At 37.7% G+C, this 24,641-nt stretch overlaps 1 protein-coding gene across 7 annotated transcripts in view; it reads left to right on the top strand.

Moving 5' to 3' along the window:
• The window catches only part of LOC139745739 (nuclear protein AMMECR1), a 113,024-nt gene extending 97,928 nt beyond the window's left edge, over positions 1-15,096 (top strand). For all 7 annotated transcript variants that reach the window (XM_071656254.1, XM_071656253.1, XM_071656260.1 and 4 more), the window contains one exon: positions 8,357-15,096. In XM_071656254.1, coding sequence (XP_071512355.1) covers positions 8,357-8,392 — 36 coding nt within the window. In that variant the 3' untranslated portion in view covers positions 8,393-15,096. The remainder of the gene's footprint in view (positions 1-8,356) is intronic.
• Positions 15,097-24,641: the final 9,545 nt, after the last annotated feature.

The raw sequence follows: 24,641 nt of genomic DNA, 5'->3' as shown, positions 1-24,641 counted from the left end.
ATCCATGCTTTCCCTACATAGTGGTGCAGCATTAAAGCTTCAAGAGCCCCAGGAGAAGGGATCCATAGGGTTATATTTTGAAAATCTTCCTCTTCCTTCTAGATTATATATCTTAAGTTCCTTCAATCTTTCATGGTAGTATAAGTGTTCCATTCTCTCTGGTTTACTTTGAATTGTTAGTAAATTCTCTCCTGCTTATTGATTTCAGCTTAGTTGATGACCATACAGCACAGCAGCTTTCAGTTATGTTTTTTATGTATACAATAACTGTTTTCATCATCATTTTTCTATCTCTGATAGTAAGAGTTCTCATTAACAGACTGCTCATTTTTTAATGTGATAGTTTTGTTCTTTTCACTTTAGTCTTCACCTTCCATTTATGCTGGCTCTACCATATTTGACATTTTTGCACTTTCTTTCCTTGTCGGGCCCTTGAAAGGTGTCACTGTTATGGTTTTATTCATTCTATACCCTGTATGTTGAATTTTTCTACATTGAACATCTGCCCATGTATTTATTATACGTCCTTTTGCATATTTCTTCATGTTCTGATCTGAGTGTTAGATTATGATGAAATGTAATGACAAAATACAAACCCTTGGTTTGTTGTCATCTTGATCTGGTTGCATCTGCAGAATGCCTGACAATACATTTTCTTACCTCTCTATCAATATTTGATATTATTATTATGAACAATATTGAAGATTATACATCATTTAGCACACTTGATAAATCATCATCAGTCATGGTCCCATTAGCCACTACAGTACAGTACCTTGAATTTTCTGCTTGCTAGAAATTTGTTGATCCCTATCCATAGTTTATCTTTTTTTCTACTTTCTTTATCAAAGTTATGTAATTCATTTTATCAGAGAAAGGATATCCCTATGAATACATAAAATGAAATGTTGCCTAGTATGGTAGATGTGGCATGTAGCATTCACTGCATATGCTGCTTGTTTAGTAATTCTTGTTTTATGCCATCATGTGCATCACAAAGTTGTATCTCATCAGTTCATCAGGAAGTATTTTCAGCCATTTGCCTTTTCATCATTTAAAGGTGTTGGTGTTAATTGTTTCAAGTTTTTTTTTAATTTCACTTTGCAGAACATTAGAAAGTATGAAATTTTTTAATTCGGCTTTCATGAATCACTGTTTAAACTATTTTTCATATAATTCAGAGAATTCTTATCCATATAAGTACTGTATTTTTTCCATATTAAGATTTCAGTCCTAATATGATTACTTGGATAATATCTATTTGCTGCCATGCATATTTTATTCTCCTGTCTAGGCTCTATAGTTCAAGTTCTTTCAATCACCAATGGAATTCCATATGCTCCAGTCTCTCATCTGTATTTGTAAATACCAGTTTCATTATTTCAGTTTGTCTTGTTGGTAATGACACACTAAAGTAGTGTTCCAGTTTGCTTCTAATTTGTACATTGTATATTTTCACCATCACTTTTCTTTCTTTCGTGATGAATGTTCTCATCATCATTTCATACACGGCTTGATTTGCTAATTCAGTTTTTTCAATAAGATCTTCAGATTTTTAGCTTTTTGTTTGTGATCATTCCTCCATATGATTCTCTTCGTTATCAATTGATTTTCCTTTTAGCCTCTTATAATATGTAATTGAAGTGTTGCTGACCTTTCACAGGTGTAGTTGTTCAGATTTTTTTAATTAAATTCCATTAGGTTCACCTATACCTGTTTGTATATTTTCACATCTTTTTGCATTTGTATGGGCTGACTGTCATTGTCTTTGTCTAAACTTTTATCATTTTTGTATTCTCCTCAGAAACTACAGAGCCATTTGAACTGAAACTTGTGTAGAAATGAGGTATGGATGGTCCTTTATCAACGCCTTATATCTAGCTGATCCATCTTATATGGCTGCCACAGGGAAAAAGAATAAGCTGCTGTTTGTCTTTGAAATCAGCAGTTGGATTTTCTGAGAAACCACATGGTTAATTGGACTGAAAATTTGTACTTTAAACAAATGATCTGTGGAAGGTTCTTTATCAGGTCTCCTAATTTCATACCTGTCAAATCTCAAATATGACAACCACAGACAAAATGGCCTTTGATTAGCTGAAATTTTGAAAATCTTGTGAAAAATAAACAGAATCATATGTAGAAGTGATGGATGGTTGGTCCTATATCAGTTTTCCATATTTTATTCTGACCTGACATCCAGTATTACACAACTCGGTCAGTTGTCCTAAAAACTGATAGAAGTAATCAGGATATGGCCTTTATTAGGCTTCTAAAATGGGTACCAAAGGGCAAAATAGTTCTCTGACAGGCTTAAATTTCAGAAATCTTCTCATCAGAAACCACAGAGCACATTAAACCAGAAGTTCATAGAAAAGATTAATGGATGACACCTGTCATGTTTCCTCAACTTGTGTTGATTTGACTTCCAATATGATCACCAAGCATTGTTGAGCTAGGTGAGCAATGCAGGTTCACCTGAGTCTCAAGTTTTCTTTGTCAGTGTATGCTTTTGTCATTATGCTTGCTTTGCTGTCATCTGCAGTGAATCATACTGTACTTTTTTGTCCCTCCTTTTTACATATTATCACAGTATATAGTATAGAGGCTAATACTGTTTCTTGGAGTACTCCTGATTAAAATTCCACTCCAACATAGCTGTGTTTGATGCTTCTCTGAATTTCTGTTTTTTAAGAACTGTAATTTATCCTCCTGGTTTACCATTTTTGGTTTGTTTTACTTCTTTATTGAGCTTTTATCACCCTTTCAGATACTTTTATTACATGAGACGTCACATTTCTAGGTTTGTATTATTTCAGTAGTTTTGTAATTCTTCCTTTATGTGGTGATACTTGTGCTGTACTGATATCTCAAAGCTGTATCTTAGCTGTAGGATCATTGGTTTTGCTATCATCCTCTTTGGCTTTTTTAGGAACATGGCTGGAGTTCATTTGGTCTTGATCCTTAAATTTCCATTTAGTTTTCCTGTTAATTTTTAATGTCCTCTGTTTCAGTGACATCTTTGATGGCATTCTCGTCTCATTGGTTAAGTATCTCATAATGCTATTCCCTCTTTTTGTTGTACTGTACTTTGACTTATAGTGTTATATTGATATTGGGTCATTTTCATATTTTTCTCCATTTTTGAATGGCCCAATATTCATTTTTTGTATTTGCTTTGTTCATTTATTTATTTTTTTGTGCTTGATTTCTATTTCCCACATTAGCGAGATAGCACCAGCAACTGACAACCAAAGGCCTCATCCACTCATATTCATTTTCTTGCTGTGAAATGTAATGCACTGAAACCTTAGCTTCCTGTTCACAACTAGGTCCCACAGACCTTTCCATAATTTACCCCAGATGCTTCACAGACCCTGGTTCAGTCCAGTGACAGTACGTCGAGCCTTGTACACCACATTGTTCCAATTCACTCTATTCCATGCACACCTTCTACCCTCCTGCATGTTCAGGCTTTGATCACTCAGAATCTTTTTCACTCCATCCTTCCATCTACCCATTCTCCTTGGTCCCTCCTCCTCAGACACATACATCCTCTTTACCACCTTTTCCTTATTCATTCTCTTCCTATGTCCTAACCATTTCAACACACCCTCTTCAGCTCTTTTACCCACTCTTTTCATAAAATAACCACACCTCTCTCCCATACCCTTTAATTACTTACTGGATCAAACCACCTCACACCATATTTTGTCCTCAAACATTTCATTTCCAACACCCGCCTTCCTTCACACAGCCTTATCTATAGCCCATGCCTCACATCCATGTAGTGTTGTTCTGTCCATCTATCTTTATTTCTGATGTTCCCTCCTGAAACTCCCTCAAGGGGTTGGTCATGGCTGTAGAGTCTTCATGACCAGTGACCTTCATTTCTGCTTCTTAGTCCTTAGTACTTCACCCTCAACAGGCCACTGGCATAGGGCAACTCTGGCACAGTGTTTGCAGAGGCTCCTACTGAATGTTCCTACCTGTTACTTCTAACTGATGTTTCTACTTAATGCTCCTACCTAAATGTTCCCACCTTCTGCTTTTATCAGTTGCTACAACCATTTTGCCAGAAGGCAAGGTTAGCACATAGTGCTCACTGCTGGAAAATCTAGATTTACAAAGAATGAGCTATGTGAGTTAGGTATTGCCAAGTGTTATGTGTGACAAGAAGAGACTGTTTGTTTGTGGACAGAATGCCATTAGTTGATGTGTGGATGAGGCTGAAAGAAAAGACTACTCTACCTTCAAACATATCCAGTTTTACCCTCTCAGATAATGAACTCTTTCCACACATTCTTCAGTTCTCCCATAACCTTCACACCCTCCTCTCCCGCCATTTGACTCACTTCCGCTTGCATGGTCATATGCATTGCCATGGCCACTACCAGGTATCTAGATCACTTCACTTCCTCCGGTTTTTCTCTGTTCAAACTCAGCCCAATTAACCGGTTCCTCAACCATGCTAATCCTAATAAGCTTGCTTTTATTCACATTTACTCCTAACTTCCTCCTTTCCCACTTTCTTGCAGAATCAGACACCAACTTCAGTTTTTCATTTGAATCTGCCATCAGTACTGTATCATCAGCAAACAACAACTGACACTTCCGTAGCCCTCTCATCATGTACAGACTACATACATGCCCCTGTGTGCTAAGGGAAGAAAACATGTTGAGGGAAACATTTTGTGACACTTTGATATAAGTGTTGAAGATATAGTATCAGCACTGAATGAAATGAAGATAGATATAACAGCCGACCCAGATAAGTTTTATCAGAGGAAAATGAAAGAAGTGAAAAATTAGATGGTTAAATCCTTGATTGCTACAGGGAAAGTTCCAAAGGAATGAAAACTTGCTAATGCAACATCCATTTTCAAGAAAGGTAATAAATCACTGTCCAGAAACTATCATTCAATCAGTTAACATCTGTAGTTGGTAAACTTATGGAAACCATTATTCGGGATAAGATTGTCACAACCATTTAGAAGACCACTGCAATAAATGACTCTCAGCATGGTTTTTGACAAAATCGTTCATGTCTGACGAATCTGCTTGATTTCTTCAGTGATATAATCAATATGTATGATTAAAGTAAAGCAAGTGATTTAATTGTTAAAGAATGAGGAACAAGTGCATTTAATAAGGTAAGAGAGATGGAGTTCAGAAACTTTGAAACTCAAGTGAAAATACTCAACTATTACATAAATTTTTATTTTGTAAACTGCCATTTAAAGAGCAGCTGATTAGATTGAACTAAGGTGAAGAGGATGAGGAAATATGCAACAGAGTGATAACTTTCAAAGTGCATTCATAGTGGATGACATTCTCACCCCAGCCTACATAAGGAGGGATAGAAGTAGGGAAGAAAGAATACTGCCCATATATTCCTTGCATGTCATAGAAGGTGACTTAAGAGGAGCAGGAGCAGGTGGCTGGAAATCCTCCCTTCCTGTATTACTTTGATAAAGAAGGAACAGAGCAAGGAGCCAAATAAGGAATTTTCCCTCCAAGGCTCAGTCATCTGTTCTTGATGCTAATTCACTCATGCAGGAAATGGGAAGCTTCCATGAAAAAAAAGAAAGGAGACCATGGAAAGCATTGAAATTGTTAGAAAGGACAAAAGTAGGGTATTGAAAGATTTTGATTCATATAAGTTGAGTGGAACTGATGATGTTTCTCAGCATTTACTTGAGTGTGTAGAAACACTTGTTATATATTGCATGTAATTTAATTATAAGAATCATTGCAAGATGGCTTAGTGCCATGGTAATGGAAGGAAGCAGATATCGTGCTAATTTTTCATGACGAACAGTGTGAAATAGTTCTGAACTACACACCAGTGCAGCCTGTAAAACACAGAATAGATAATCAGAAAGCAAATAGATGATTACTTGTAAAGAAGAAATTAACAAATCAGGGAAAACATAGTATTAGGGAAAGGAGGGTGCGTCACAAATTTTTTTTACCTATATGATAAAGTGAGCATTGTTTTACACAAAAGAGTTAGGTGAGTAGAGTGTGCCACAAATCTTAGACTACCAGATTCCACATAACCTTTACTGGAGGATGGAAAATAAGATAGATTTTCCAGTAGGCACAATGGAGCATTGGCTTTTTTCAGTGGACTGAAAACTTAGTGAAAGGGAACAGAGGACATGAATCCTAAATGTATTGAGGTAACATTTATCATGCTTTAGGGCTTAGTCATAGGAGTCATTGTTATTTTTCATTTATGTTATTGGCTTACCAGGACAGGATTCATACTTGAATATATGTGTGCCGATGATGCTGAAGTCATGAAACAGGAAAGAAATGATGATTTCATCAGCTTCTAAAGGAATGTAAACAAGCTTCCGAGTTAGTCACATATGTGGTTGAAGTTCAACCTAAGGAAGTGTAAAGTAATTTAGTTGGAACAGAGTGAAACAAGGCCTGTTTATGACTGCAGTTTTTGAAGGAAGAAGCATTTTGAACCCTTTTTGTTAAAGGGACTTAGGGATTTACATACCACTCAACATGATGCCAGAATAGTATGTTAGGAGAATTTTAAAGAATGCACATTATCTTTTGGTTAAAGTTGCTTGTAATATTTGAATAAGGAATCTTCAGTGCATTAGTGATGATTGACAACTGACCTAATTAGAATATGTGTCACAAGTTTGGTTTCCAGACTTTGAAAATCTAAAGGGTCTAATAGAGAAAGAACAAAGGAGGATAACAAAGATGATACCTGAAAATATGAGAAATAAGTTACAGAGAAAAGTCAAAGGCTATAAATTTGTCTTCATTGGAAGAGAGAAGAAAAAGGTGAGACTTGATAATGGACTTGAGATTTTAAAGTCAAATTGACAATGTTGAGAGTGAAACATTCATATAAAGATACAAAGAATAAGCAGCAATAGGTCATAGAGAAGTGGGAGACCAAATTGGAGGTGGAAAGATGGAGTGAAAAAGATTTTGAGCAGTTGGAGCCTGAACATGCAGGAGGGTGAAAGGCGTGCAAGGAATAGAGTGAATTGGAACGATGTGGTGTACCGAGGTCGATGTGCTGTCAATGGATTGAACCAGGGCATGTGAAACATCTGGGGTAAACCATGGAAAGTGTTGTGGGGCTTGAATGTGGAAAGGGAGCTGTGGTTTCGGTGCATTATACATGACAGCTAGAGACTGAGTGTGAATGAATGTGGCCTTTGTTTTCTTTTCCTAGTGCTGCCTCGTGCACATGCAGGGGGAGGGGGTTGTCATTTCATGTGTGGCGGGGTGGCGATGGGAATGAATAAAGGCAGACAGTATGAATTATGTACATGTGTATATATGTATATGTCTGTGTGTATATATATATGTATATGTAGAGATGTATAGGTATGTATATGTGTGTGTGTGGACGTGTATGTATATACATGTGTATGTAGGTAGGTTGGGCCATTCTTTCCTCTGTTTCCTTGCGCTACCTCGCTAACGCAGGAGACAGCGACAATGTATGATAGATAAATGTAAATGAATAGATCATAGGATGAAATAACTTCATAGAAGAGATGTAAAGAAGTACTTGTGTAGTATCAGGTCATAAGAGAGGAGGAAAAGTTGATTTGAGAAGTTATTGGGGATGGTTTTGCTTAAGATATTTCTGTAGGAAATATCTTTCTTTTCTTTTATACTATTCGCCATTTCCCGCATTAGCGAGGTAGCATTAAGAACAGAGGACTGGGCCTTTGAGAGAATATCCTCACGTGGCCCCCTTCTCTGTTCCTTCTTTTGGAAAAAAAAAAAAAGAGAGAGAGAGGGAAGGATTTCCAGCCCCCCGCTCCCTTCCCTTTTAGTCACCTTCTACGACACGCAGGGAATACGTGGGAAGTATTCTTTCTCCCCTATCCCCAGGGATATATAGGGGATATATGTAGGAAATATATCTTAAGATATATCTGTAGGAGAATTCATATCATTGCGCTTTCTTTATATGAAGGTGTGCCAGACTCTACAAATAACAGCTTTGCAGTTATTTTGACCAGAATTTGCTTTGCTGCTACAAATTCTAATTGTTGGTTGTAAACGTAGGAGGGTTTGAGTTAGACTATTGCTATCTTTTGGTGAGCTTTAGCAGAATGGCAGAACTCCATTTACTGTCTCCTAATAGTTAAGTACTGATCTATGGTTGTCAGTAGTTAAGGAGGTCTCTATACTTGATTATGTTTCAAATTTTCTTGATGATGTTTTGTCATATCAAACCCCGGATTTATTGTGTTATGAATACTAAAGTTGTTAGGTTACCTTGTTTAGGTTCAGATATGTATCTCTTGAACTCAGAACCCGTTTTTGCCTGTTTCAGTTCACTGATACTGTATTTCAGGATTACATGAGCTACTGGAGAAACCGTCGCTGCTAGCATTCGCTGAACATTAGGGACGGAAGATGTGGGAGTCTTGATCCTGGGAGTGTGAGCAGTGGGGGCAGGAGTGGAGTTCTTGCCCAGGGTAGTGATGTTTGTGGGGCTACAGAACCTCATCACCATCTTGGACATCAGTACCCTCAGCCCCCTTATCATCACTACCACCACAATAACCAGATGGTGGCCAATCACAGCAACAGCCATCATCTTCTTGCTCATAACCACCATCAGCATCACCTCCACTACCATCATCATCACAACCCCAGGTCCCCATCTCCCCTCCACCTCCACCATTATTCCACTAGAGGCAGCAGTAGTAGTAGCAGCAGCAGTATCAATAGCAGTGGTAGAGCTTCTGCCACTATCACCACTACAACCACCAATACCAACACTCCACCACTGGGTTTTGACTCAGTGGGTAACTCAGGGCTCGGCGCATCTCTCTTGTGTGTCACCACCTCAGGGCATAATGACTTCGCTCTGTGCGGCCCTCCAGCTCAAGATGTTGCTCTGATGAATCACGGAGGGTGTCCTGCATGGTGTTCTCATCGCGGAGGCACACCAGAGGGGGAAGGATGCTTGGATGGCCTGCGCAGAGCATCCAACAGGCTGGCAGACTTTCTTAGGGGCCTTTTTAATTCTTGATGGTTGGTTTTAGTTATCTTAGCTTATTATTTGTTTAGTGTTGAATGTCATCTATGTTAAGTTTGGTCCAGAACTTAATTTCATTATTTTTGTAAAAATTTTGCGTATATTCAGGTCTTTCCAGTGATCCTGGGAATAGGCTTAAGACAAGACTTCAAATATTTGTTTGCCCATCATAGGAAATGTGCCATTATTCATCTAATGCCTGACCTGAAATCAAATACTCATGCTCAAAATCAAGATGAGCTGGATCGAATGAAGACGCAGGAATAAGTGTTTCTGATGGTCATTGCTGACTGCAGGCAGTGTTACTGATAGTCATTACTGATTGCAGGATAAGTTTAATATTTATCACAATGAATTGCTGGATACGTGATTTCATGTTAACAGTGAAATTGTGGGTGTTAAACCATAGAAAATGAAGCCCTCTAGTGGTCATCAAGATCTATGTGAGTGTGTGTGGAGTTTGGAAAAGTGGTCAGCTCACTTTGATACTAAGCACATATGCTTAAACATCGATGGTGATTGTAACTTTCTTTTTTATTTTTTTATGAATTATTTCTTAAGCAAGTCACCGAGCCCCGGGCTGGCCTTCCCACTCCCGTCCGCGTGTGTTGTGATCATCGGGCTTATTTATAGCCCAACCCACACCAGTCTTTCACGTTCAGCGGCTGACAAAACTCTCACAAGATTGATGAGCCTCCAGTTTAACTTCATCTAAAAGTAACTGTATTGAACAGTTTTTAGATAAGAATATTTCCTTCACATTAATAGAGTATTACAAAGCTAATAGCTTAATATTGGTGGTTGATGAACCATATGTGAATGGTGCAACATTGAGCTACTCTTGTCACTCATCACCCATTGAGGTTTGTTCGCCGCTACTTTTATAATATCAGACTGCCTAGTCGTGAGCACGGTGTTTTGTGCTGCTCATTCGTTACTTACTATTGAACGATCTCATGTACAGTGTTGTTGATAAAGAAAACTTATTTAACACATTTTATACAATAATTACATTACAATTCATATTTCAAAAGGTGGGAATCACTTGCAAATAACTTTGACAACAAGTGGATAGAATCATACCTGACAATTCCCACCAGAGTTTATAAGCAAACACCTCCTCATTAGCCAACTTGGCAAGAGGTATCCAAACTTACCAAGTGCATCTCAGTGATAACATGTGATAGACTATACCAAAGGTGGCTTGAAACAAATGGCAGTTGTGCATAGTGCCAAGGAAGAAAGAAAGTGGCTGCAATCTCGCCTCAGTTACTCTGGGGTGATGATGCCTCACTTACCCACTTACCCTTCAGATTGGAAAAATATGAAAAATAGTATACCATTGGTTAACCAATATTTAAGGTCCTAGGGTGATTAAGAGTGGGAATCAACATTCCTGAAATCTATCTATGGCCTCTCCTTGTGGTATCATGTATTCATTATTTCAAGTTTCAATAGGATGGTACTGAATAGAAAAGACAAGCTCCATTAATCATTGCTTGAGGGATGAAAACAATTATTTTTATGGAATATTAGCACCTAACAAAGTCAGCTCATAGGTGTCAGATTTTTCTTATTCTAATAGAACTTCAGTTAACGTGTATTATGGGGAGTACTTAATTCATGGAATTTACTATGAATTCAATATTATAATGTTGAAATGAACCACAAATGAGTAGTTTAATTTTAATTAGATGTGTAAAATTTAAAAAAAAAAAGTTAAGAAAATTTAAAAAGAAAAAATTTCAGGTTTCTTGCATGTATCTATAGAGGGATATGATTGTAAGGTTTAGGATAGTGTTGGGTACACAGGTTTTGTGAGTTTGCAAATATTTGCAGGCTACATATGCATAATCTCTTAAACATGGCATGCATATTGTTACAAATCAGCAGTGAGTACTTATGAGGCAGTATCGTGATGGGTAAATCTGGTCACAAAAGAGAGGTCTGTATACATTGGTGCTTGAGATGAACTTGTCTTTATCGTGTTACTGGCAGCAAGGATCGTTTTTGCCACCCTGTTTAATCCCTTGGGTATGGTGACATGTGTGCATGCCAGGATTGGAAAAGAAAAAGAATGTATGAGGTTGGACACTGTGCACAAGGGTTTAATATGAAAGTTAGCCTTATTTCATTATCTCGATGCCAACTGTACCTGATTGCTAGACTAAAGGAAAGTGAATTCTCAGTCAGTTTTTGCTTGCTCACTGCCCAGGCACTGTTCTTGACAAATACATCAGTACTTAGATAATTCAGTATCATGTTCATTATAATACATTATTCTCTCACGTTAGATGTTTATTCTTATATCTTGGTTTATTCTTATATATACATAGAAATAAGAATAAATATGAGGTCTATTTTACAGTGGATAATCAACATTATGTGAACAGGTCCTGAAATATGTAGGTATTAATGTGAAGATGTATTTAGAGGTTAGCCACAGGTGGCATTGCATACTTAGATGTCCTGCTGTACTGTGCCAAATCGTACCATGCAGTAATTCATATGGATGATTACACATGCAATTATTTTATATTCTTGACATCAAATTTAGTTATTGTTGATGTTCAGTTTAGATTTTGTAAGGATGGTTTAGTGATACTGTCAAAAAAGACATGGGTATTTGTATCATGTAATATGAAGGTGCAATTTCATAGTGAACTTAATGTGAAGTAGTTTTCATTCTTTCCATTTCATAGATGGAAAATCTGTTGTATTCATCCTTACATAGAGTGTAAGGTACAAGACAAGAAAACAAAACCAAAACACTGCCATTGTGTGTTTATATACTGTTGGGCACTTGTGACATTTGCTTCAGTATTGGCAGCTATTGGTAGTTGTCTGATGTGTGCACTTGTGCTAAATAGGTTAAGCCTCTACTTGGAACACTGTGTATGACAGAATGTTAAAGTTTTACTTTGGAGCTGAATAGTGCAGTATTCATTCTGTCTCTTTGGATAGTTTCCTAGGTCAGTAGAATTGCCAAAAGAATGAATAACATCTTTGTAAAGATAAATTTACTGTATATCTTCTTATGAGGTACAATTCCAGGATATTATGGAGTGGTTGGTAAATGTCATAAGCTCATTAGTCTTGATTTCCTTCCATTGAAGAGAAGAGGTACAAAAGATATAATTGAATTAAGATAAATCATTGTTCACTATTTATCATACAGTGTAGGTAGACTCTGCCAATGTATCTATGAACTGAAAGGATCCCATATCATTGTCCAGATGCACTCAGCCAAGTTTCTTCTTTTGCCAGGGAATACCGTCACAACTCTTACTCTCCTCCTTTAAGGGTATAGATTAAATATGATCATTTTTATTATAACAAACTGACACTCATTTTGTTCTTGTTATAGTAAACACCAGATTAGATATTTTTTCACAGTTCAGATCTCTGACAAAGATTAATTATGAATATTTATAAAGTTATTTCTGTTAAATAAAGGATGAAAAATAATTAATAGAAACATAGTTATATACCAAAAGACAAATTCATATTTAATTAATGAGATTCAAGTATCTTGAAGCCATTAGTCTCCAGTCTTGTGAATTTCAGTTTTCGGTCCAATTTATAAATATTGAATTCAAGAAAAGTTGATATCGACCACTGCATTTGTGGCCAGATATACCTGTCTCAGGCAAAGTTTTATTGTTAACCTCATTATAATTGTAAGTAAAACCTGATCAAAGCTTGTGGTGAACCTCAAATGAAGGTAATCTTCCTTGATTGAAGCCACATGTAAAAATATTGTGTAAACTAACCTCCTACCTTGAAAAAAATTGTAATAAAAAGCTATCTTGGTTTATGTATATAAGGAAATAAATTACCGTATAAGGAAACAGTTATAAGTCATTACTAATAGTAATTTACTTTTAATTTTACCAGAGTCTTCTTCGACCTGATAGGTAATTCTTGATTTTTTATTGAATATGATTGTGGCTTATATTCTTCATACATCAGAATACATACTAAAAACCTTATGAAGAACACATATTTGGAGGTGATATTTTGTTTTGCCAGGTGTTTTGTAGTTTTAAGGAATGATAGAATTTATGTGATCATGATATACATTGTAAAGTATATTATTTTAAGAACCAGATGGTTATTTTGTGCAAATACGGTATTGATTGGTAGGAAAATTTGAAGTAGGTCAAACTTCTGCTCTGCAGGAGTACTGTAATATGGATAAAGAAAAATTTCAATTGGTAGTTTACATATGAAACTGGTTTGGCTTTCAGGTATTTATGACCTGTGAAGAGGATTTGGCTTTAAGAGTCGATGTACCCTTTGAAGTACTAAGTTAAAAACTAACATCCTTTTTACAGTCCCCCACTTTCATATAGTGGGACCCCCAGGTAAGAAGGGTTTACTTACTTTAGGGTGATTATATGACAAAGTGATTGGCTGTGTGCATACCGTATTGACTGATGTTATGCCGACTTTGCCTGGCTATTGGATTGAATATGCATATTAAGTGAGTGCAGAGTGTGTGTTATCCCTGTACCATGGCACCCCCTCAGTAAAGCATAAAGTTTAATTGTAATGCAATTCATCTGCACTGGAAATTTTTCAGTAGGATTCTTATCAAAAAAGGAAGCTGTTTTATAAGATGTACTAAGTTTAAGAATGTTGAATGCAAAAACAGTGGTTTTCTGTAATAACTTGGCATGGCAATACAGTATGTTTCAGATGAAGGCAGTGTTCACTTTATGCGATAAAGTTATGTGTTTATCAAACAGAACTAAGTCAAGGATAAAATTGGTGTTTTAGAAATGGAATGGATTGATATATGAATAGTGGAAGACCTAGGTAAAGGAACTTTTGATCAGATGGATAATTCATCATTTGACCAGTTTCATAGATAATCCTTCAAGCTACTGCTGATGCTAAAAATTCCACCAAGTTAAGACTTAGATGAACTCTGTTTATCAACAGAGTTTATGGTATTATTTAGTATAATCATGATCAAAATTTGTCATTCTGGATTTGTCCCATGTTTATCATAAAAACAGGAACTAAGAAATGATCAGTTGTGGCAACGAGGTTGGTATTTAGAGAAACTGTTATAGAGTGAGAGAATGTGTAGTTCTTTGCTGAAATAACTGGGCCTTCCATTGCTAAGATGGTTCCTTGAGTAAGGCTGCATGTGCATTAAGTTCATTGTCCTGTGACGCAGGAGTCTCGAATACAGGTGCCTTCCGCCAGCCTGGGGACCCTTGGACGACTCCACAAACATTACTGCCTCTGACCATATAATGAATATTCAAGACTTAAGTTGTTAAATGGTAAAATATTATGACAAGCATTTAAAAGGTTGCTTTGTTGTCCATAAATTGTAAATGAATTTTGTACAAGAATGTTCAGTCCAATTATTTGAAAGGGTTCATCTGTTCCAATGAGGAATGTTGTTTTGTTTCTGGAGTAGTCTGTTACTTTAGAATAGTAAAGATTGTGAAGAGGTCAGCTGTTACAAGCCTTAAACGGCACTTCAATAAGGGTAATTTTTGAAATTTTGTGAATAGTTAACATGCCTTAACAAGACCGTTAATTTGGCCTATAATGGCTGATTCTGTCACATAAAACGTATTATAAGTGAGTCAAGTGTCAGATGCAAGTACTACTGAAGTTATTATTAATTTCTGCAGGATATGCACTAGTACCTTATGTCTAAGCTTTAGCATTGGATGTGCAGTTTTTAATTTATTTTACTTACGCAAAAACCAATTCGATACTTTATATGCCAATGATGGTTTTTCAGTGTAGCATTTTAATTTTGGAAATAATGGTTGTATTTAGTTTTTATTTCTAGATCATCAGTAGTACTTGTGCTTATGCAGTATGCAAGTGAGAATTTTTTGCAGTTGTTGTATGAACTGGTGTGATTCTGCATTACTTATAAGTGAATGTTGTATGGAGTAAAAAGAAAAAAACTTTTGCATTTTATATAGAACATATAGCATACATTTCACAGGTAGAAACAGTTACTGTAATTCACTCATAGAATCTCCATTGAAATGAAATAAACCCCTTTTTCACCATGTGTTGTACTTATTTCTCACGAAGCCATTTATACAATGACCAGTTGCCAAAGCCAATTTTGCTGGGCATTTGTTCATAGTCTGATTTTTTTTTTTCTTTTTCAAAACTGTTAGCACTTATCATTTTAAGATGTACATGATTTTATTCACCAACAATCAGGGACATGCTTTTGAGTTCAACTATGAAGATAATACCAGGTAAGTGACAATTATTTAGACCAGCCATGGTTTCTTCTTTTTCTTTTTTTCAAATCCAAGTTTTTGCTGGGAATATGTTAGATAACCTTATTCCAGCACACATAAATTTGAAACAAAGAATAACATATGTTTTAAACCAGCACTGTTTCCACCCACTACAAATTGTAATCATTGGCATAAGTAATCTCCCAGACTTTTTAGTACATGCTTACTTTTCTAATATTCCTCCTTCCTGTACCTGTTTATCTTCTTCCTGAGTAGTATGCTACTTTCCCATAGATTTCCTCATCCTTTTTTGATATCCTTATTTGCTCCTCTTTAATGCACAAACATCAACTTTTTGAATTTTTGTTCTGGATTTGTATTCTACACTCTTTACACTCCATTCATTGGTAATTTTTTGTTGGATTCAAGTTATCCTCCCAAAGACTTTTTTTCCTAATCAGGATCAAAGAACTATTCAAGATCAACCAACTAGGGATTTGCTATAGGCTGCTTCAGTGAAGAAAATTATTCTATGATTAAGGTCAGTTTTTGTTTTCAGATACTCAAAATATAAAGTTGCTGCCCTTAGTACAGCCAGAGCATTGCTAGTACCTTGACAAAACAGTTTTTTAGATGACCATCTTTAGGAAATGAATAACTGGAGATAGTACCAGAATTAAGACAGCTTAGTTAGATAGTACCAGAATTAAGACAGCTGAGTTACAGGGAAAGGCTAGGGGCTTTAATTTGCCCACCTTGGAAGAGAAAAGAGTGAGGGATGACCTTTAAGGTTTTGAAACAGATCAGTGACACAGACAGTGAACTGTTCTTCAAGAAATGTAGAATAGAACAAACAAAGACATAAAATGAAATTTAGCATTTTTTAAAAGGGATATAAGTATGTTATTTACAGTAAAAGAGTGCTGGATGACTGTGATAAAATAAAACATGATTAATGCAGACAGCATACAGAACTTTAAGTCGTATGATGCAGAATTATCAAGAGATGGGACGGTAAAAGTATAAAATTCCCACCCTGTTCAATACAAATAATTAAATACACACACACACACACACACGGGAGTTGCCTGATACTGCCAGCATAAGGTTAAACTGTGAGTAAAGTTTTTCTAGTGGTAAGGCTGCTTCAATGTCAGTTGATGAAAGAGAGGAGTTTCATCAAAACAATTTTGACTTCAACAGAGTGCACCTTGTCCTTGCTACTGAGTGCAGCACAATCTTGAAGCAGCTGGAGTCCCAGGATAAGGGGTCCTGGGACTGTATTATAATAATGATGATAATAAGTGAAGTGTTTTAGATACCTCGGAGTGGATTTGGCAGCGAATGGAACCATGAAGGGAAATTAGTCATAGGTTGGAGGAGGGGGTGAAGATAGTGGCAGCACTGAAGAGGTGTGGAAAGAGATAATATTATCTAGGAAGGCAAAACTGAGTATGTTTGAGGGCATAGTAGTTCCAACTTTATTAGTGGATGCAAGGCATGGGCTATGAATAAGACTGTGCAGAGAAGGTTGCGTGTGTTTTGAATGAAATGTTTGACAAAGTAATGAAAGGGTAAGGAAGACATGTGGTAATGAAAAGAGTGTGGTTGAGCTAGCTAAGGAAGGTGGGCTGAAATAGTTTAGACATAAAGAGAACATGAGTGAGGAACGGTTGACAAAAAGATATATAATTCAGAAGTAGGAAGGAACTAGAAGAGCCAGACCAAATTGGATAAGGAAGGATGAAGTGAAAAAGGTTTTAAGCAATCAGGGCCTAAACATGCACAAGGGTGAACGCATGCACAGGATAGAGTAAACTGGAATGATGTATATAGAGGTCAACATGCTTTCAGTGGGCTGAACCAGGCCATGTGAAGCAATGGAGTAAATCATGGAAAGGTGTGTGGGGCCTATTTGTGCATAGGTAGCTGTGATTTTGGTGCATAACACATGACAGCTAAACAATGGATGTGAAAGGATGTGGGCTTTCTTAATCTGCTCCTCCTCCCAAATGCAAGAAACGTTGATCAGATATGAAAAAATAGTAATAACGACAGTAGTAGTAATAATAACCTGGTAAGGGTTTTGCCTTTATTTGTTACAAAGTAAGGCTGAAGGCATTTAAAGATCATTGGCTAAAGTTCCACCCACTAAACTTTGTGGCAAAAAAGCTAGATTGGGACACTAGAATTCTTGGCAGAACTTTTTATCAAAAGTTTGTGCCAATCAATGTCATGCCAGCATAATTCTCATGATATTCAATAGTATTCTGCTTGCAGTCCTACTTAGGATATGCTCTAGAGCCAGTTGGGGACAAGTTAACAGTTTCCACAACACTGGTATCAGATACCTTGACTTTCATTCCATCCTTAGAATGATAATCAACAATTTGGCAGTACTTGCAGCAAATAATAACATGATTTATAAGGTTTTAAGTGGGAGCACATAAAGTCCTTTTGTTGTTTATTCTAATCATCTCGATGTATTATTGATCTGCAGTAAAGCTAAAGTGGTCTTCAGAGTGGTTTTAGGCCACTCCAGATCAGTTTGCTGAAGGAGTCTTCTTACTTAGTGAAATTGTTTTTAGATTATGCAAGTCAACCTATTGATGAAAATGGATCTTTTGGGAGGCCTTTTGACCAATGTCATACTCTATTTGCAACCTAATTGTAAGTTTAAGCAGAATGATAGTTCCTTGAATAGCACTTCTTTTAAACTGTGTTTTCCCCCTGAATGTTTTTTAGATTTTCTCTACATATGAGGTGTAAAAGCCTAATTATGGTTAGAGTCAGCAGTGGGAGAGGATCGGGAGTGAAGACTTTTCTGGCCAAGGATGTGGCTATGATTTTAATGAAAAAGGTCAAAATTCATTCTGGGCATAAGAAATGGTCGTGCCAGTTCTACTTACAACAGTTGACAGGAAGAGAGAGACTGTGTTGATTCTGGAACACCCATCATCAATCACTTTGGGTATTTTGCGTAGAGTCCGAGGGTCTTTGATGGTGTTTGAGATCCAAGAGTATAGTAGTCAGGAACCAACCTTGTTGTTAAAGAAGTATATACAAGATAATGCTGAGCAAGGGTGTTGGACTTTAATTATAAAGTTTATTATGTATCTAATGTTCAATATGATGAGGGAGGAATCCTTCAGGCAAGTAATTCACAGATAATGGGCAGTAACCATGCACTTGAAAGACATTTTGGTACATTCAAGTCCTCAGTTTTGAAGTTTTATAATATTTAAACCTAGTCTTCAAGTTCAACTATTCTGTGATTTATGTTTGTTCTATTTATGCTTTTTCAACTTGATGCCACTGACAAAGTATGGACACATTTCTATTCACAATTCATAGTTTTCATGTTTCTGCTTCTTCACACAGCCAGTGTTGGACTTTTCCTTCAAAAATCTGGAAAACTCCAACAAACAGAGAAACCTTGCCATTCTTGCAAGAAACTGACCAGATGTCAAACAAAGGCATTAAACCTTGCCACACTGGCTCATTAGCTTCTCCAACCCACATCTGCACCTCACAGGCCTTGATATACATTAAGTGCCACTATTTTTGGTGAGTACAGTATGCAAGAGCATACAGTGATTTATTTATGTAGGCATTTATGTAGGTTTTTCACTGATTTAATTACTATATTATTTATTCAGTTACATATCATGTGATGGATTTATTGTTATTATTTCTTAGATGTTTACTTTAGTTAGGTTAAGATGACTGAAAATTACCAAAGGAATACATCCTCAATTTATAACATTTTGCTTTTAACTTCCATTATGCTTTTCTGATTTATACTCGCTTTTTTAGGAACATTTTCAATCATACACAGGACAAGTAACTAGATTCATGTCTTTTGACCTACACAGAATATTTACAGAATTGATATCTCTGGCTGAGGAGTTTAAATGTGTGAGAATGTAACCAAGATGAGAAGAGGGGAGAGATAGTATGTTTGAGAAAAGAAACCTGGAAATGTTCTGACTCTATGTAAAACAAGGCTCAAGGGTAAAGGGGGAGAATGGTTTGGAAATGTCAGGGGTTTATGAGACAACAAGAGTTAAGGAAGGAGTAGCACTATTCATGAAGCCGGAGTTATGGCAGTGTGCGAAAGAGTGTAAGAAAGTAAATTTTAGACTGTGGGTGAACATGAAAGTGGACGGCAACAGATGGATGATTACTGTTCATGGACCTGGCTGTGAGAAGAAAGATCATGAGAAGCAAGTGTTTTGGGAACAGCTGAGTGTGTCAGAAGTTTATATGTAAGAGACTAGGTATTAGTGATGGGTGATTTGAATGTGAAAGTGAGTAATGTAACATTGGGGATATAATTAGAAGGCACGGGGCATTCATTATTATGGTTGGATATGGCGAACAGCTTTTAAACTTGTGTACTCAAAAAAGACTAATGATTGGGAAGATCTGGTTTAAAAAGGAAATACACAAGTACAGCATATGTGTGTGAGTAGGAAAGATGGTCAGCAGCCAGTATTGGATTATGTATTAATTAATAGGCATGTAAAAGTGAAACTTTTGGATGTAAGTGTGTTGAAAGGGGCATCTGGTGGGAGATGTATAAGACATGTAGAGGTTTTCAAAAAAGAGGAAACAATGTCGAGGAGAAGAGAGTGGTGAGAGCAAGTGAGCTTGGAATAGAGACTTATGAGAAGACATCCATAAGAGACTTAGTCTAGAATGGCAAAAGGTAAGAGTAAATGAAGCAAGGGAAGTAGGTGAGGAATGGGAGGTATTTAGGGAAGCAGACAAAAGTTTTGTGAGTCCTGAAGGATGTGTAAAAAAAAACTTTATCTGGGAGGGCTAAAATGAATATGTTTGAAAGTATAGTAGTCCCAACAATATTGTGTGGATGCAAGGCATGGGCTATAGAGGAGGGTGGATGTGTTGGAAATTAAATGTATGAGAACAGTTTATGGTGTGAGGAGGATTGATTGAGTAAGAAATGGAAAGGTAATAGAGAGGTGTGGTAATAAGGGTGTGCTGAAATGGTTTGGAGGGCTATATGGAGGAGGGTGGATATGTTAGAAATTAAATGTTTGAGGACAATTTGTGGTGTGAGGAGGTTTGATTGGGTAAGTAATGAAAAGGGTGTGCTGAAATGGTTTGGGCATATGGAAGAAATGAGTGAGGGAAGGTTGACAAAGAGGATATATGTGTCAAAAGCAGATGGAATAGGAACAGGGAGACCAAATTGGAGATGGGAGAATGGAGTGAAAAAGATTTTAAGTGCTCAGGGCCTGAACATGGAAGAGGGTGGAAGGCGTGAATTGGAATAATGTATACTGAGGTCAACAAGCTGTTAATGGACTAAACCAGGGCATGTGATGCATCTGGGGTAAACAACCATGGAAAGGTCTGTTCGGCCACTTTGTGGTTCTGGTGCGTTACATATCACAGTTAGAGAATTAATGTTAGCAAATGCAACCTTTCTTCATCTGTTCCTGGTGCTACCTCGCTAAAGCAGGAAATGGCAATCAGGGAATGGATGGGGCAGCATGTGTGAATGTGTACATGTGTATATATGTATATGTCTGTATATGTATAAGTATATCACTGGGGATAGGGGAGAAAGAATACTTCCCACATATTCCCTGTGTGTCGTAGAAGGCAACTAAAGGGAGGGAGCAGGGGGCTGGAAATCCTTCCCTCTCGTTTTTGATTTTCCAAAAGAAGGAACAGAGAAGGGAGCTAAGTGAGGATTTCCCTCAAAGGCTCAGTCCTCTGTTCTTAACGCTACCTCGCTAATGCAGGAGATGGCGAATATTATGGGAAAAAAAAAGATATATATATATATATATATATATATATATATATATATATATATATATATATATATATATTTTTTTTTTTTTGCTTTGTCGCTGTCTCCCGCGTTTGCGAGGTAGCGCAAGGAAACAGACGAAAGAAATGGCCCAACCCACCCCCATACACATGTATATACATACGTCCACACACGCAAATATACATACCTACACAGCTTTCCATGGTTTACCCCAGACGCTTCACATGCCTTGATTCAATCCACTGACAGCACGTCAACCCCGGTATACCACATCGCTCCAATTCACTCTATTCCTTGCCCTCCTTTCATCCTCCTGCATGTTCAGGCCCCAATCACACAAAATCTTTTTCACTCCATCTTTCCACCTCCAATTTGGTCTCCCTCTTCTCCTCGTTCCCTCCACCTCCAACACATATATCCTTTTGGTCAATCTTTCCTCACTCATTCTCTCCATGTGCCCAATCATTTCAAAACACCCTCTTCTGCTCTCTCAACCACGCTCTTTTTATTTCCACACATCTCTCTTACCCTTACGTTACTTACTCGATCAAACCACCTCACACCACACATTGTCCTCAAACATCTCATTTCCAGCACATCCATCCTCCTGCGCACAACTCTATCCATAGCCCACGCCTCGCAACCATACAACATTGTTGGAACCACTATTCCTTCAAACATACCCATTTTTGCTTTCCGAGATAATGTTCTCGACTTCCACACATTCTTCAAGGCTCCCAGAATTTTCGCCCCCTCCCCCACCCTATGATCCACTTTCGCTTCCATGGTTCCATCCGCTGCCAGATCCACTCCCAGATATCTAAAACACTTCACTTCCTCCAGTTTTTCTCCATTCAAACTCACCTCCCAATTGACTTGACCCTCAACCCTACTGTACCTAATAACCTTGCTCTTATTCGCATTTACTCTTAACTTTCTTCTTTCACACACTTTACCAAACTCAGTCACCGGCTTCTGCAGTTTCTCACATGAATCAGCCACCAGCGCTGTATCATCAGCGAACAACAACTGACTCACTTCCCAAGCTCTCTCATCCCCAACAGACTTCATACCTGCCCCTCTTTCCAAAACTCTTGCATTCACCTCCCTAACAACCCCATCCATAAACAAATTAAACAACCATGGAGACATCACACACCCCTGCCGCAAACCTACATTCAGAAGTGGTAGAGGATGTGTGGATCAGGTGTTTGCTTTGAAGAATATATGTGAGAAATACTTAGAAAAGCAAATGGATTTGTATGTAGCATTTATGGATCTGGAGAAGGCATATGATAGAGTTGATAGAGATGCTCTGTGGAAGGTATTAAGAATATATGGTGTGGGAGGCAAGTTGTTAGAAGCAGTGAAAAGTTTTTATCGAGGATGTAAGGCATGTGTACGTGTAGGAAGAGAGGAAAGTGATTGGTTCTCAGTGAATATATATATATATATATATATATATATATATATATATATATAAATTTTTTTTTCTTTCCGCTGTCTCCCACGTTTGCGAGGTAGCGCAAGGAAACAGACGAAAGAAATGGCCCAACCCACCCCCATACACATGTATATACATACGTCCACACACGCAAATATACATACCTACACAGCTTTCCATGGTTTACCCCATACGCTTCACATGCCCTGATTCAATCCACTGACAGCACGTCAACCCCGGTATACCACATTGATCCAATTCACTCTATTCCTTGCCCTCCTTTCACCCTCCTGCATGTTCAGGCCCTGATCACACAAAATCTTTTTCACTCCATCTTTCCACCTCCAATTTGGTCTCCCACTTCTCCTCGATCCCTCCACCTCCGACACATATATCCTCATGGTCAATCTTTCCTCACTCATTCTCTCCATATTTATTTATTTATTTATTTATTTATCTTGCTTTGTCGCTGTCTCCCGCGTTAGCGAGGTAGTGCAAGGAAACAGACGAAAGAATGGCCCAACCCACCCACATACACATGTATATACATATACGTCCACACACGCAAATATACATACCTATACATCTCAACGTATACATATATATACCCACACAGACACACACATATATACGCATGTATGCAATTCATACTGTCTGCCTCTATTCATTCCCATCGCCACCTCACCACACATGAAATAACATTGCCCTCTCCCCTCATATGTGCGAGGTAGCTCTAGGAAAAGACAACAAAGGCCACATTCGTTCACACTCAGTCTCTAGCTGTCATGTAATAATGCACCTAAACCACAGCTCCCTTTCCACATCCAGGCCCCACACAACTTTCCATGGTTTACCCCAGATGCTTCACATGCCCTGGTTCAATCCACTGACAGCACGTCGACCCCGGTATATCACATCGTTCCAATTCACTCTATTCCTTGCACGCCTTTCACCCTCCTGCATGTTCAGGCCCCGAATCACACAAAATCTTTTTCACTCCATCTTTCCACCTCCAATTTGGTCTCCCACTTCTCCTCGTTCCCTCCACCTCTGACACATATATTCTCTTTGTCAATCTTTCCTCACTCATTCTCTCCATGTGACCAAACCATTTTAAAACACCCTCTTCTGCTCTCTCAACCACACTGTTTTTATTACCACACATCTCTCGTACCCTATTATTACTTACTCGATCAAACCACCTCACACCACATATTGTCCTCAGACATTTCATTTCCAGCACATCCACCCTCCTGTGCAAAACTCTATCCATAGCCCACACCTCACAACCATATAACATTGTTGGAACCACTATTCCTTCAAACATACCCATTTTTGCTTTCCGAGATAATGTTCTCGACTTCCACACATTCTTCATTGCTCCCAGAATTTTCGCCCCCTCCCCCACCCTATGATTCACTTCCACTTCCATGGTTCCATCCACTGCCAAATCCACTTCCAGATATCTAAAATACTTCACTTCCTCCAGTTTTTCTCCATTCAAACTTACCTCCCAATTGACTTGACCCTCAACCCTACTGTACCTAATAACCTTGCTCATATTCACATTTACTCTCGACTTTCTTCTTTCACATACTTTACCAAACTCAGTCACCAGCTTCTGCAGTTTTTCACATGAATCAGCCACCGGCGCTGTATCATCAGCGAACAACAACTGACTCACTTCCCAAGCTCTCTCATCCACAATAGACTGCATACTTACCCCTCTCTCCAAAACTCTTGCATTCACCTCCCTGTTAACAACCCCATCCATAAACAAATTAAACAACCATGGAGACATCACACACCCCTGCTGCAAACCTACATTCACTGAGAACCAATCACTTTCCTCTCTTCCTACACATGCCTTACATCCTGAATAAAAACTTTTCACTGCTTCTAACAACTTGCCTCCCACACCATATATTCTTAGTACCTTCCACAGAGCATCTCTATCAAATGCCTTCTCCAGATCCATAAATGCTACATACAAATCCATTTGCTTTTCTAAGTATTTCTCACTTACATTCTTCAAAGCAAACAATAATTGAGATGGTATCTTGCAAATTGCAGGTGACTACTGAGGAGCAATGTCATTTCAGGAGTGGTGGA

Source organism: Panulirus ornatus, chromosome 62 (assembly GCF_036320965.1).
Source record: "Panulirus ornatus isolate Po-2019 chromosome 62, ASM3632096v1, whole genome shotgun sequence".
Classification (NCBI taxonomy): Eukaryota; Metazoa; Arthropoda; class Malacostraca; order Decapoda; family Palinuridae; genus Panulirus; species Panulirus ornatus.
This window is presented reverse-complemented; position numbering and strand designations above follow the sequence as displayed.